At 46.9% G+C, this 14,079-nt stretch overlaps 1 protein-coding gene across 2 annotated transcripts in view; it reads left to right on the plus strand.

Moving 5' to 3' along the window:
- Positions 1-4,431, plus strand: part of PCTP (phosphatidylcholine transfer protein) — a 114,064-nt gene extending 109,633 nt beyond the window's left edge. For both annotated transcript variants that reach the window (XM_081110812.1, XM_081110811.1), the window contains exons 4-6: positions 836-1,007; positions 1,872-1,939; positions 3,064-4,431. In XM_081110812.1, coding sequence (XP_080966938.1) covers positions 836-1,007; positions 1,872-1,939; positions 3,064-3,129 — 306 coding nt within the window. In that variant the 3' untranslated portion in view covers positions 3,130-4,431. The remainder of the gene's footprint in view (positions 1-835; positions 1,008-1,871; positions 1,940-3,063) is intronic.
- The last annotated feature ends 9,648 nt before the right edge of the window (positions 4,432-14,079 follow it).

Here is a 14,079-nt window from a genome sequence, read left to right on the forward strand (position 1 = left end):
CGGTGGGACCTGGGGCATGTGTCTTTACCTCTCTGGTGTAATGTTGTTACCTGTAAGACCGGGACACTTATACTGAACTCACGGTGATTTGTCAGGATCAAAATAGATGCTATAGGGAAAGCACATGGTAAGGGCTCAGTAAGTGGTGACTTCTCATTCTTAGGATTTAGTGATCTTCCCTGGAAGAGTGATATCGGCATAGTGGTTGTTCTGTGTTTATTGTGATGAAATAACTGCCATTCTTGGTGAACCAGTGCTGACTCAGAGTTAAATACTCAGGGAGTCAGTGCCTTCCTACGATCACCTACATTGCTTGCCTGTCCGCTGTGCACAAAGGTCAGTACTTAGAGCTTCGGGGGAAAGTCAGGACAAAACAGAATGACTTGGAATGTCTGTCGAGTGCTTGTTCTGGTCCGGTCTTCCTGTAATGTCCCCACCAAGCCTGCCTGCTGGGCGATGGTCCTCCCTTTTCCCACATAGAGAAACTGCATCTCAGAAAAGTTGAGTAAATAAGCCAGGATTACCCAGCTGACAATCAATCAATCCTCCACTATCTCCCAGTGCCTTCTTAGAGAAAGGAGTGGCTTCTCTGCACAATTCAAAGCAGCAAGGAATGGTTGGCAGGTAGGGTAATGCATGTTCTCAAGTGAAACACCAGGTGGTACGAGGCACAATCTTGCAGTGCAGGTAAGGAGATGGGGCAGGTGGGTGAAGTAACAGTTCAAGGGAGACAATGGGGGGAACAGAACCCCCTCCTTTGGCTTCTGGCTTGGGGTGCTCTCCTTCTGCCCATCTGAGAGGCTGGTGTGATGTCACACCTTGACTGGCACTGCAGTATGTCTACATCCGTCAGCGGCGAGAGCTGGACGTGGAAGGACGGAAGATCTACGTGGTCCTGGCCCAGAGCACCTCCGTGCCACAGTTTGCTGAGAGGTCGGGCGTGATCCGGGTGAAGGGGTACAAGCAGAGCCTGGCGATTGAGAGCGATGGCAAGAAGGGGAGCAAAGGTAAAGCCAAGGCGCATGCCAGTGCACCGGCCAGGGCCGCCCATGCGAGGGGCACGCTGATCGTGAGGCATGTAAATGCATGATCCTCGTTCCCAGAGGCCAGAGAATGGGCAGGGGTGCAAGACAAACATGGGGAGAGATTCAGTTCATCCCAGAAACTTGGCTAGAGTGCAAGGTGGATGTTTAAATCTGACCCAATCCGTTCTTTACTGACTGTTGTCCAGATGGAATAGAACATCGAAATCTACCAGAGGGCTCAGAATTGACTCCAGGTGGGTCCTGGGGGGAAGGGGGGCAGAGAGCCCATAGGAATGTTTCAGGGGACATGGCTCCTTCTCAGCAAAAACCCAGAGTCTCAGGGCCTGCCTACCTTGAGTTCAAACCACGAGAAGAGCTGGGGCAGAGCGTGGGCCACCTGGCCACCTGCCCTACTGGCATGAGAAGGCCTTGAACCGGAGGCAAAATCCAAGCCATAGTTCTGATGCCTGTTAGATCTGTCACCTTGACAAGTCAACCCACACTTCTTCGTCTCCATTTTACCCTGTACACACTGGGGTTTAATGTCACCAACTCCTTACGGTAGTTAGGTTAGCAAATGGAGAAATAATGAGACTCTAGCCAAGTGTCTGGCACTTGCCAGGTACTTAAGAAATAGCAGCCAAATGTACCTTGACTATGTTTTCAAAAATGTTTACATATAAACGCCCTGGAAGACAAGGCAGAGAGGAGAATCCACCTGACCTACGTGTCACCTCCCCCCTCTCCTTCTGGGTCTGAATCTGAAGGGGGAGGTTCGCAGGGTTGGTGGCTGTACCTTTCTAACCCGTTTTCTCCTGCTGACTCGTGCTTTCTCTCCCCCTCTAGTTTTCATGCATTACTTCGATAACCCAGGTGGCCAAATTCCGTCCTGGCTCATTAACTGGGCCGCCAAGGTGAGATCCCAGGAGGCAGAGGGGGGAAGTGTGTTTGACAAATGTTGACTTAGCCCGTGGGGGCTGTCAGGCCGAAGAGACACGCTGTCTCGGGCCTAATGAGGCTCTTTTATGAAGCAGCGTGGTTGAGTGACCACGGTTAGGACCGGGGTTGCCAACACCCAGGATGAAGCTGGGGCAAAAGACAAAGAATCCTTAGCTGGAATGCCAGCCCCTCCCTCCTAGTGCCCCGAGACCCCGCCAGGATCACTCTCTGGAACCTCGGACAATAGGCTGCTCCTCAGGCGGACAATGGTGCCTTTGGACCCTGTGTCTGCTTACGGAGGAGCTGGGCCGGCTGGGGAGATAGCCTGAGGAGATAGCCTGACGTCGGGAGAGCCTCGGGTTTTGTTTCTGTTGTTTTGCTCCGTTGCCCTGTGAGGAGAGGGAACCACAATGGTCGCCCCGATCACCAGAGACTACCTCGGCGCCTGGTTTCGCTGGGACCGTTCAGCCTGCTGTGTACCCGTCCTACTAACTGGCTGGAGGGCTCAACAGATCCCCTGGGAGCGTGACAAAGCTCAGAGGCTTTGGGTCAAACCCAGGTGCCTTTGAATCCAGGCCCTGCTCTGTGTAATTGATGGAAGCCATCGAGTTTTTCCCTTTTAAAAGGGACTGGATATTACCTACTGCGTAGAGTGGGAGCAGAGAAGACAGTGTTGGTGGGAAGTCTTGCACAATGGTCAACACTCGCTAAGCCATAGTATATCCAGCCTCACGCCCCCAAATCCTTACCGGTCTCTAATTCTGCAAAGCGAGTCCTTTCACCTCCTCAGGGGAGTTGAACAACCCAGCCCCATCCAAATGCCCCGTGTTTTCTTTTTCTTTTCAAGAAACGGTGTCTCAGAAATGTCTTGGCTTTTCGTTAGCAAACGCCAAAGTATGAGGCAGTGCCTCTGTGGCCTGGTGTCACCTGCGCCCTGGATCTTACCTTTCGCCACCGTCTGTGGCAACTTGAAACCGGGTCCAGGCCCGGTTGCCTTGCATCCTTCCCCGAGGTGCCTTTGTCTACCTGAGCCACACGCCAAGCAATGGGGAGTGATTGGTGTGAGAACCTGGACCTGACAGTCTCCTTTGCTTTGCAGAACGGAGTTCCTAACTTCCTGAAAGACCTGGCGAAAGCCTGTCAGAACTACCTCCAGAAAACCTAAGGAAGGGGCTTGGGAAGCTCGTGCCCGTGCACCGACGTCTACAGAAGAGCCACAACCCACGGACGCTCGGCCTTCCTTTCGCTTTCCCGTCCTCAGAGGCCGGCACACCGTCCAGCTCGGCCCCAGCCTCCCTGTGTGCCTGACGCCGGCTTCCTTTCCCACTCGCCCTGCCCTGGGCCCCTGCCGGCTGCCTCCTTCCACAGTTGAATATGCGTCAGATTAGGGAAACTTCTGCTTGTTTGTTTTTCAAAAGGGAAGTCCTCTGCAGGGAACACAATCACTCCATTGTGCCTTTGGGAGGGGATGGATGGGTGGAGAAGCCACAACAACAACAAAAAACACACATAAGAATGCCCCCTCCAGGCAAGCTGGCTCCTGCCCAGAACTGGATTTCTTGCGACTCGGAGGGGCTGCTGGAAGTTGCATTCCCTGCAGAGTCCGCTTACAGTGCGCCAAGACTGGAAGGCTGGGTTGACGTCCCTTTGCCTTAAGTCTGGTGACTTGATTTGGCTGGGATCTGAGGGGATAACCCAATAATTCTCTTCCCATCTCCACAGCTGGAGGATCACAAGCTGCTTTGATTTAAAAAACACTGTAGGTCTAACTAAGCATATGACTGATGTGACAACCATTTTCTCCTCATCACCCATGTCTGGGTGTTTCTCTCTCCCATATGCCACTGGGGAGAGGTTGGCCACACCTCACTAGCTCTTCATTTTACTGGCAATGGAGGCATCCGGATGGCTCTGGTAGTTAACACAAGCCAAGATGCTTTGCACACAGCCCTGTGATAAAGTGTCCTTATAGGCAATACGATGAATTTCCCCTCTGGAAGGTATGGAGATGTTGACAGGATCATGGTCCACAGCCAAGGAAATATTAACGAATGGGTTGGTTGACTCTCTACTTTTTTCTCAGGAATTCTACCCAAGTTGTCTGCCTCTTTCCACCACCCAAAGACTTGTATGTTTTCTCCTGAATTTTGGTAGGGCCAGATATCTATCTTGTGACACAGCCTTGATGATCTCAGAGAAAACGTTTAAGCACTGTGTGTGACAGTGTCAACCTTGATGAACGGGCATAGGCATTCAGGAGGTAAAGCCAGAAGCCAGGGGTTTATGAAAACGGGATATCTCAGACTGTACGTTTTCTCTGGGAAGGAAAGTGATTGAATACCAAATAAATACAGAGTGGCTTCTATTTATCCTGTGTGCAGCTTCCTTCCTACCTGGTTCCTTTTGTGAGAATGGATCAGTTGGTCTCTTTGGTTTACAAGTCACATCTGACCGAACTCATGGACTTAAACAAACAAACAAAGAATTTTAGGCTCACTTACCTGCCAGGCCAGGTGAAGAATGGCTTCAGGTATGGGTTGATACAGGTGCTCAAATTGACGTTATAATTCAGCTCTCTTCTTCAAGTTATTTTTGATGTTGGGCTGTAATTTGGTGGCGAGATTGCTGCTAACAGCAAAAGGTAGACTTGCATCTTCCCAGGCTCATGCTGAGCCAAAGGAGAGAAAAAGGGAGGGAGATAACATTTCTTTTCATTAAACCCACACCATCCCATGATTCCCTTTAAGCCATGTGCCTACCCCGCCTCAGTCATTGTCATATGGATAGAATTATGCAACTAAGTGATACTTCATCAATGTATCATTAAAATGTCATTATCATGAGTGTAGCTGGAATTTAATGATAGATAAATTAAGTGCCTTATGTTAAAAAGGTCAAGTTGAAATTTTATGAATAGAGCCACTGAAACACAAGCACTGAGATTTCAGCCTTTGAGCAGAGAATCGACATGAAATGGCATGCAAACCACAATTTTCAACAGTGTTTCATACCTGGCTAAGAACTGTGAGAATATTAAGAACATTGAGTTTCTAGGTAAGGCAGTTAGAAAGAAAAGTCACAAAGTTTGCTATAACTAGTAGAGTTTTGATTCTTTGGCAAATATGCTTGCTAATTTGGAGAAGACAGTCCTATACACCATTGACATGTGAGGTTATGTGGGAAGCTGAGAACCCCTGAGCCAGAAGCACAAAATATATAGAGCTGGTGCTTCGAGGCCCACCACATTCTCCGGGGTACGCCTCTCCACAGGGGCTGGATGCCCCCTTTGGAATTAGAAAGTCACACATATTTTGCCATTCCTCTAGCACCGTGTTTCACTTGTTTTCCCCGCATCTGTGGCTCTAGGTAGGCACTGGTATCTTGTGACTAGAAACAGTTATGTGGCTTTGGTTACTGCCTTTTAGGGTTGGCTACAGAAGGCATTCGGAGGGTCCCTGAGTGAGTGAATACGTCATTGAGAGGAGAGTGACCAAATGACACCCAGGAGACAAACCCATCCAATATGCAGGTTTCGTTTGATTACATTAAATAATAATTTAATATTTAGTCATTTAATTCAAGTCAAGTTGTTGAAGCAAAATTTTTGGACTGGAACATGGAGTGTTCCCCTGAGCAGGATGTCCCGGATTCTTTGTGCGCCGGAGTTGAAGAATGAATCCACAGACAGAAGGTGGTATGGCAAAGGTGGAGATTTATTGAAGATCAAGTACAGATTCCCACGTGGGGAGGGGGAAAGAATCTCACAGCACAGACTCCCACGTGGGGAGGGAGAAAGAGTCCCACTGAGTTCCTTTTCCCTGTGGCTTATAAAGGCTGCAGATCCTGGTGCCTGGATATCCCCTGTGATTGGTCACTATTCCCTAGCACTGGTTACTGTAGTAACACTGGGCTCAAAGGTCGAACCTCACATGGGACTTGTGAGGTTTTCCCTCTCCTCCTTATTGTTTTCCTATTCCCTTTGGGCTTTCTTCTTCTTCTTCTGCATAAAGGGCTTCCTTCCCTTTATTTTGTAAATATAGACCTTTTGCTTTTTCCCAGCTCTCTCATTCTATGGAAATGTACCTTTTGCAACTTTTCAGCTCTCCTATTATATGGAAATATACCTTTTGCTGCTCTGCAGCCCTGTGCTGCTTCCATGGTCCTCTTAATTTCCATGCTTTCTAAAATTTCCTAAATCTGTCCTTTTCACCCCTAAAAATTCCTGTTATAGTATTCCTCCCGCCCAAAAAAACATACCCATCATTTTTGGGTATTCTAGATCCCTATGGGCCCTTCCTTTAAAGTACTAAAATCCTTTCTTTGTGAAGGGCTGTCTTAGCTGGTGTGTCTACAGGTTATATTTTATTGCCAATCTGGAGCCAGAAGAAGGAAAGGAAAAGGAAAGACCTAAAAAAATGTAAGCAGGTCCTTTCTCTCCAAAGTTTCTTTATCTGCACTCCTTCCCAACTACAGGAAGATTTTTTATTTTATTTTTTGCTTGAAATGATAGAAACACATTGTTGAGGTGCTCAGAGATTAGAACCAGCAAAACAGCAGGGCTCCAGAAAAATTATTTAGATTGCTAACCTATTTATATGTGTGTGTGTGTGTGTGTGTGTGTGTGTATCTGCTTAAATACACGTAACATGTGCTCTCTTTCATGAGATATGAGAATGGAACGGCTGAGTGGCAGGTCGTGTGAGTGCCTGTTCAAGGTCTCTCTCTGCAGGCTGCACCCGGCTCAGTGCTGGGCTCTGGGTGGCAGAGTTCATACAGGAAGAAGGGACTCTTCCCCTGGGAATTGGCAGTCTAGCGAGGATGCCATGCATGGTTTATGACCATAAACCATGAGAATGGGATCGCCAAGCCAGGAAAGGAAAACATGCAACAGTTGAGGCGTTTGTGGCTAACTGCTGCTAAAACCAAGGCAACTGGTTCAAAAGGGAGTTGCTTATGCTAAGCATGACCTGATATTACCAAAGACCTCACTTAATGGCAGTTTGGCTTTTAGAGACAGGAAATCTTACACCAGTCACTCAGGAATCCACCTGATCAGACCCTGGCCATCCCTGAAAGAAAAGTTTCCTTGCCATAAACAATCTGTTTTTTTTCATGGTGTAGCTCCCTTGTTTCTACTCCCTTCTGCCTGAGGACGTCTTTCATTTGTACAACTCCCTCAGGGCTTTTTTATAGCCATTTGATTGGGTGCTGCCTAATTCAAACTACCGTTTGTTTGCTCAAACAAATTCTTGAAATGTTGACTATGGCTCAGTTTGTCTCCTAACACCTCTGGGGTCAGAAGAGGACACCTAAGGAGACCCCAAGTCCCCGAGGAGCAGCCAGTGCCCACATAGGGACCCAGTGAGCCCTTCAGCTGCTATGAAGGTCATGGGTACACCCCTCTCTGCCCAGCTCTGCTGCTTCTGCACCGTGAGCTCTCACACTTGATTTGAGCATTTCCTTTTCTGGACTGGAGCCCCAAACTGGAGGGAATCAGACTGGGCCTGACTTAGAAACCCGCCTGGGTCAGAGGTCACAGCGAGTCCGACTTCAGCTGGACTGGGGAGAGGGGCGTGTGCAGTGTGAGGCCTCAGGTGAGCTACATTTTGTTTTAAGGCTGAACAAGCAGCCTAGCAGCATAACCACGATTACAGTGGCCACAGCGGAGAACGTTTAACCTAAACGAGCTTCCCCACTGATGAGGTGCCCCGGAGAACGCGGCGTCTCAGACAAACTCTCAGCACAAAGGGTAGCAGGGAAGTTCCTTTTCCTCGGCTGCGGTTTCTGTTGGTGAGGATGAGCCCTGCTGGGACACCCCACTCACCCCGGAGCCCACAGACGGAGTCCTGGGAACCTGGCTGAAGCCGGCAAACGGTAAGAATTCTCACCAACGTCAGCTCCATCTCTGCCTCTGTCTGTGACGCGTGGCGGAGAGAGGAAGGTAAAATTGCACTTTTCCAAATGTATAATGGCAGCCAAACAACGTTTGTAAGAATATTATCTTGGAACTGTGACTAGTGTGTTTTCAGGCACCCACTGTCCCTCCTTTCTCTCCTGGGGACAGCTTTTGCTTCTTGTTTGTCTCATTCTGTGTCCTGAGAACGTGGCTTGGCGGCTCTTAGATGGTCAGACAGACGTGCTGGTTGGATCCTCAGTGTGATGAGACGTGACGACAGAAGATTGAGCGTGCCATTTGCCGTCAGGGTCCCGGGAATGTTGGTAGCTCTCGGGAGAGCAGGGGGATTGTCTTTTTTTAGCTTTTGGTTTCTCTCTGGAAGTGGCTCTGGGCCCTGGGAGGGTTGTCTCAGTATCTTTTGCACCCTCTTTGGGGATGCCGCTTGTTTTCAAATACACATACTCAAGCTAGAGAACACACAAATACCCAAACTATCTGCTGAGGGAAGGAAGGAAGGAATCTGTGTTGGAGCAGCCACCATGCCAGAAAGATGGGCCCCAACACACCTCCACGTAATCTCATGTCCCACCTTAGTCTCACCACAGAGTGAACTTCGGGAACAAACGCATTTGCAGGATGTCCTAAAGCTGGAATTACTTTGCCTTTCGGTTATTTATTATTGTATTACATTGTTTTGCTTTTCCATTTTGATCCAACACCTTTGAAGGACTTATACCCACCATCTTAAAGTCCACACACTTGGAGGGTATTACTGATTGAACTGGGGGAGGGGAGGGAGGCAGGAACTAAAGCCGGAGGAGAAGAGAAGAGAAGACCTTTTCATTTCCAGGCTGGGATCCCGAAAGTTGCATAAACTTGGCTTCCCCCAGGGGCAGGTAAGGTGGTGGGGGCCACACCACATCCATTTTCTCCTATCTGTTTGCCCCGACTCCCCTCTAGGGGTTCATACACTGAGAAAAAGCCAGTGGAAAGCAAACAGGACGAAAGCGGCCCTAGAGCTCCGCGAAGGACATACAGCAACTCTTGTTTTATGTCAAGCAGCTTGCGAGGGGCAGGACTGTGTAGAAGTGGTCATGGATTCTGCTTCCCGTGAATGTGGCGGTTCATTTTCCCAGGGAACGTGAGTGATAGTCTCCACTGGGAGCCTGAATTTCAGGCCTGGTGGATTGAGTCATTACTGGACCGCCGAAAGCGTCCAAGTAGGAGTTCACCCTCCACGACTCGGCTGGGCTCATGTTCCCACTCCAGCTACTCTAAGCTCTGTAAACAGCGCTCGTTTTTCCATGCCCAGCTAGGAAATGTGACTGTGCGGCGATGGTGCCGGGTCCCTGGAGGGGACCCGCCAGGGAGGCCGTTTCCTCACATCTCAGTTCAGTTTCTCATGTGCTGGCGAGGTTGAGTAATGACTGAAGCTCCGTGTCTTCCCATCCTATTCTGTTCCACTGACTTACAAAAGAGCCAGCGACCCGCCGGAGGATGAGAGCGGATCTACCAGATGTTTCCTGAGCAAAGACAGCGTGCATTTCCCCTTTGCTCATCATCTTGGGAGGGGGGTGGCTGGCAGGACACTCACTCCCTCTGACATCATTGGGCGAGGTAGCCTGGGGGAGAATTTCAAAGCCCAGCGGCTTGACCAGGGAAGTGCTCAGCTGCCAGCTCTGTGCTGGGGTTAACTGACCCACATAACTAGGGAGAAGGAATCAGCAATTTACGTGTGTTTATTCTTTGGGAGGAAGTAGGCCCTCCACTCCCTCATTATCCATCCATAGGTGAGGGGAGACTTTCCAACCATCCCAAGTCCCCTTTTTTCAGCTTTATTAAGAAACTAGAGGCCTGGTGCACAAATTCGTGCACAGTTGGGGTCGGCCGCCCCACCCTAATTGGCTGGGCCAGCTGGGGGGAGGGGCCATGGGTGGTTGGCCAGCTAGCCCCACCCCCTGGTTGAACTCCCGGTCGAGGGGACAATTTGCATATTAGCCTTTTATTATATAAGATAATTGACATGTCACTGTCCCCATTTACGGTTCATAGCATGGTGGCTTGATTTGAAATGACCACAACAGGCTCAGCCAACATCCATCATCTCACCCAGACACAATAAAAATAACAGAAAAAACATTTCTCCTTGTAATGGGACCTCCAAGGATCTGCTCTCCCATACCTCCTCTACCTCATACGGCACGTCCACTGTCGTCACTGAGCTGCTCGTCCGCCCCCAGTTCCTTTCATGATTCTAACCTACAAACATTTTCTAATCCCTTATCACCCCAGATTCCCTCCTCTATTCCTGTAGACCAAGCATGTCAAACTCAAAGGCTAACACGGGCCAAATAAATGAGGCATGTGGCCCGCGAGTTTGACATGCTTGCTGTAGTGTAGACAACATTCGAGTTTACTCACTAGCGCTAGTATGGCTCCCGGTGTTGAGAGGAACACTCAGACTACAGTGAGACTATCACTTGTTGTAATCTATATATTTTTTCCTTTTTATGCTGTGAGTCTGGTTTATCTTTTTTTTTCACCACATGTGTATACGAATGGCTCATACCAATCGATTTCCTTTCCACCTCACTTTGCAAATTTAAATACCCACACTCTGCCAACCCACAGCTCCCCAAGCCTCCACTTGTGTAACTGATCACTATCCAAAATGGAATAATTCAGACTCATCTCTAAGGAGTTTTCCCAGGTCAGTTTTCACTTCTCCACACCCCTTTGTAGTATGTGTTAGACACACAGAAAGACTAGCTTTGGTTGATTCTTGTTTACCAAACTGAGAGTCCTCTGATCTATGGATCCCTGGTGAATCGTGTGTCCTTCCATCTGTGGAGCATGTTCTCCATTATGACCGTCGGAGAGAGCATACTATATTAGCTTCTTTAGCTGAAGCCCATTTTCACTCATCAGGATCATGTCACCCATTCATGCAATAAAGATTGATCAAGGGCCAACTCTGGGCCAAGAACAAACTCTGTGCCAAGCAGCGTGTTGGCTACACAGAGATGAACAAACATGGTTCTTGTGTTCCATGAGGTATAGTATTTACATTTTCATAATCATTTGTAGACAGCTTATCATTGTACTTACAGTTGCTAGTGATTATATAGTCAGAATTTTGTGAGTTTTTTTTTTTTAAACACAAATCCTGATAAAGCAAAAACAGCACAATGTGAATTGTAGAACTAGGTGATGGGTAGATGGATGTTCTCTAGACAATTCTTTCAACTTTTCTGTGTACGTATTTGAAAAGTTTCATAATAAAATAGTGTGTGGGGGAGAGGGAATCTGCCTGTCCTTCAGAAACTATATATCTTTTATGGTCCTCAGCCATGGATTTGTCTCTATCCCTCTTCTAAACTCTTTGAATTTGATATTTTCAATGCCCTACACTCCACTCATCCTTTCCCCCCTCTATTGACGCACTATTCATTCTGTCTTTTTTGCCTGCTAACACTTATACGTCCTCCAGGTTTCAGCTGAAAATACCACTTCCTACCGGAAGAGTTTCCCGATTCTCCTATCATAACACTGCTCCATTTGGCGATAGTCTGATTATATGTGTGGTTTCTTCACTTTTATTGTAAATTTCATCTGGGAGGAGATGTCATCTTTCTTGTTCATTGTTGTATCCCTAGAGCTGAGCACATTGCCTGACACCTGATCGCTGCTCAAACGGGATCTATTCAATGGATTCATGGACTCAGTAGTCCTTGCCCTCCTGGGGATTGGAATGCTATCGGATGTGCAAGATAAGCACACAAATAACCAGGGTATTAGTGCCTCTTATTTTTCAACTCTCAGGGATCCTGTGAAGATAGCACTGTTTCTCCCATTTTGCCATAAGGAAAACTTGGAGTTGGAAGTTATATTATTTCCCAAGATTCCTGTGCAGCTAGAAAGGGGCAGAATTTTATTTGAACTCTCGCCTTCTGATGTCAGATTAAGTGCTCTCTCCATAATGTTGCAAGTAGATGTACCAAATGTTACGAAATTGATAAGATGGTATTTGAGCTTGGATTTGAAAGACAAGCTTTTCATGAAAATATTTTCAATGACTAAAACCAAACCAAACTATAACCCTTATGCATTATAATACAGTCAACTAATATAGGCATATTTAATGTAAGAAGTAAAAGTTCACCCCTCCCTTTGCTCCACTTATATTACCAAGACATAGCCATCATAAACCATATCTTGTATATACACATGACAGGATGCTTTTGTTTTATTTCCTTCAAAGGAATCATGCTAGAAATACTGTTCAGCCTCCCTGCCCTTTTTTCAAACCTCAGTACAACCTGGACAACCTTTTATCTGGTGCATCTATACTTACCTCCCACATTTTTTGTTAATTCTCGCCCGAGGGTACTTTTCCATTGCTTTCTAGAGGGAGTAGAAGGGAGGGGGAGAGACAGAGAGAGAGAGCAACATCGATGTGAGAGAGACACATCACTTGGTTGCCTCCCGCACGTGCCCCTGACCCAGCTGGGGATCGAGCCTGCAACCAAGATACAGTATGTGCCCTTGACCGGAATTGAACCTGGGACTCTTCAGTCCAAGGGTCGATGCTCTAGCCACTGAGCCAAACAAGCTAGGGCTTACCTCCCACATTTTTAACTGCTTGCATTACATTCCTTTGTAGGAATGTTCCATAATTTGTTTATCTGACCTCCTATTGTGGGCATGTTGCTGGTTTCCCCACTTTCTCCTTTATAAATAATTCTCCTTGTTTATATGTCTCTGAACCCTCATTAAATATTTTCTGTCCATCAATTCCTAAAACGGGGATTTCTTGTGTCATGGGTAACAATGCCACTTCAATTGTGAAAGAAACGGAGAAAAAAAAATGCACAGAAATGTGAAAAAGTTGGAATTGGAGGGCAAAACACATTCAAGGTGGGGAAAGTCTCATCAATAAAGGTACCAAAATGCCTAAGTCACATTGCTTTATTTTTCCCAAGACGTCTCAGCATTTTAAACCTTTGTGTGAGCTCTAATGACAAATTCCAGCTCCTGCCCGGAGACCACCAAGCAATCTGTCAGGACGTCTCTTTCTCCTCCCGCTGTCCCTCTGTGATGAAGTCCCCAGAGGTTAAACACACTCATTATTAATTGGACCACAAGAATCCCTGAAAACCAATGTTTGCTGCCCTTTGGTTCTTTCTTTTAAGGACTCCTCACCACACACAGACCCCTTATTGTGCTATTCACAGCTTCCCAGATGAAACCAAAGCCTCGATTCAACTATAGTAAAAAAAAAACAAAAAACGAATTCTCCAAGATTCCACACACCCACAGACACCGGCTCTCTTCTTTCCACCAATGACTAAAACTTAAAGTTGAATGAACATGACATGAGATGCTTCGAAAGAGCGATCCCCTTGCCATCCGCTTTATTAAAGGCACACATGTGCAGTCGCATTGAATCGTGTTTATTTTGAAACCTGTGATGTTTACCCTTGAAAGTCTATTAATGCATCTCTCACCTTACAGCGAACAAAAGGGCATTGTAACTCCATGTAGTCCGACTGCTTGCTTACATTGAGGTCTGCACTCAAATGAGAAAAATACTTGAGTATCAGTCATCTTGGAATCCAAGGGACTTATTCATAGGGCATGTGGGGCTCTATTCATAAATGATTTATGTCTTTGCATAAAGGTTAGTGGTGTGTGTGTGTGTGTGTGTGTGTGTGTGTGTGTGTGTGTTGCTCAGAGAACCATCGGCTGCCTCTCCTGAGTAATTTATACAAGATCAATATTTATCAAAGTGAGCCAAGAATTGTGCCATAACTCTCTGAAAACCAAATACTTCATTTACAGTTCCTTTCACCCATGGAAGGGAGTGTAGCCTTGAAATGTTTGCGTAAAAGCTACTTAAAGTGGTCCTCACTTGGTTCCTGTTGCTTTAGATACAGTGTAGTGCTTTGGCAGAAATTACATATTTTTTTGCCATCGATGTTGCTTAATACATAGTAGATATAAAAACAAGTCTTTGTTGAATTAATGACTAAAGGGAAGTGAGCAAACATTTCAAAGAGAAAGGAGGGTGGCCCGCTGTATTTATTCCTTTAACATATATTAATTGAACACCTGTTAGGTATTATGTATTGAATTGGGACCTAGCTATTACCTGGAATGCTCTCCCAGATGTATGTGTGAATAATTAAAAGCAAATTAACAAAAAGTTCTGTAGGCTCT

The sequence above is a fragment of the Myotis nattereri genome (genome assembly GCF_964212035.1).
Source record: "Myotis nattereri genome assembly, chromosome: 16".
NCBI lineage: Eukaryota > Metazoa > Chordata > Mammalia > Chiroptera > Vespertilionidae > Myotis > Myotis nattereri.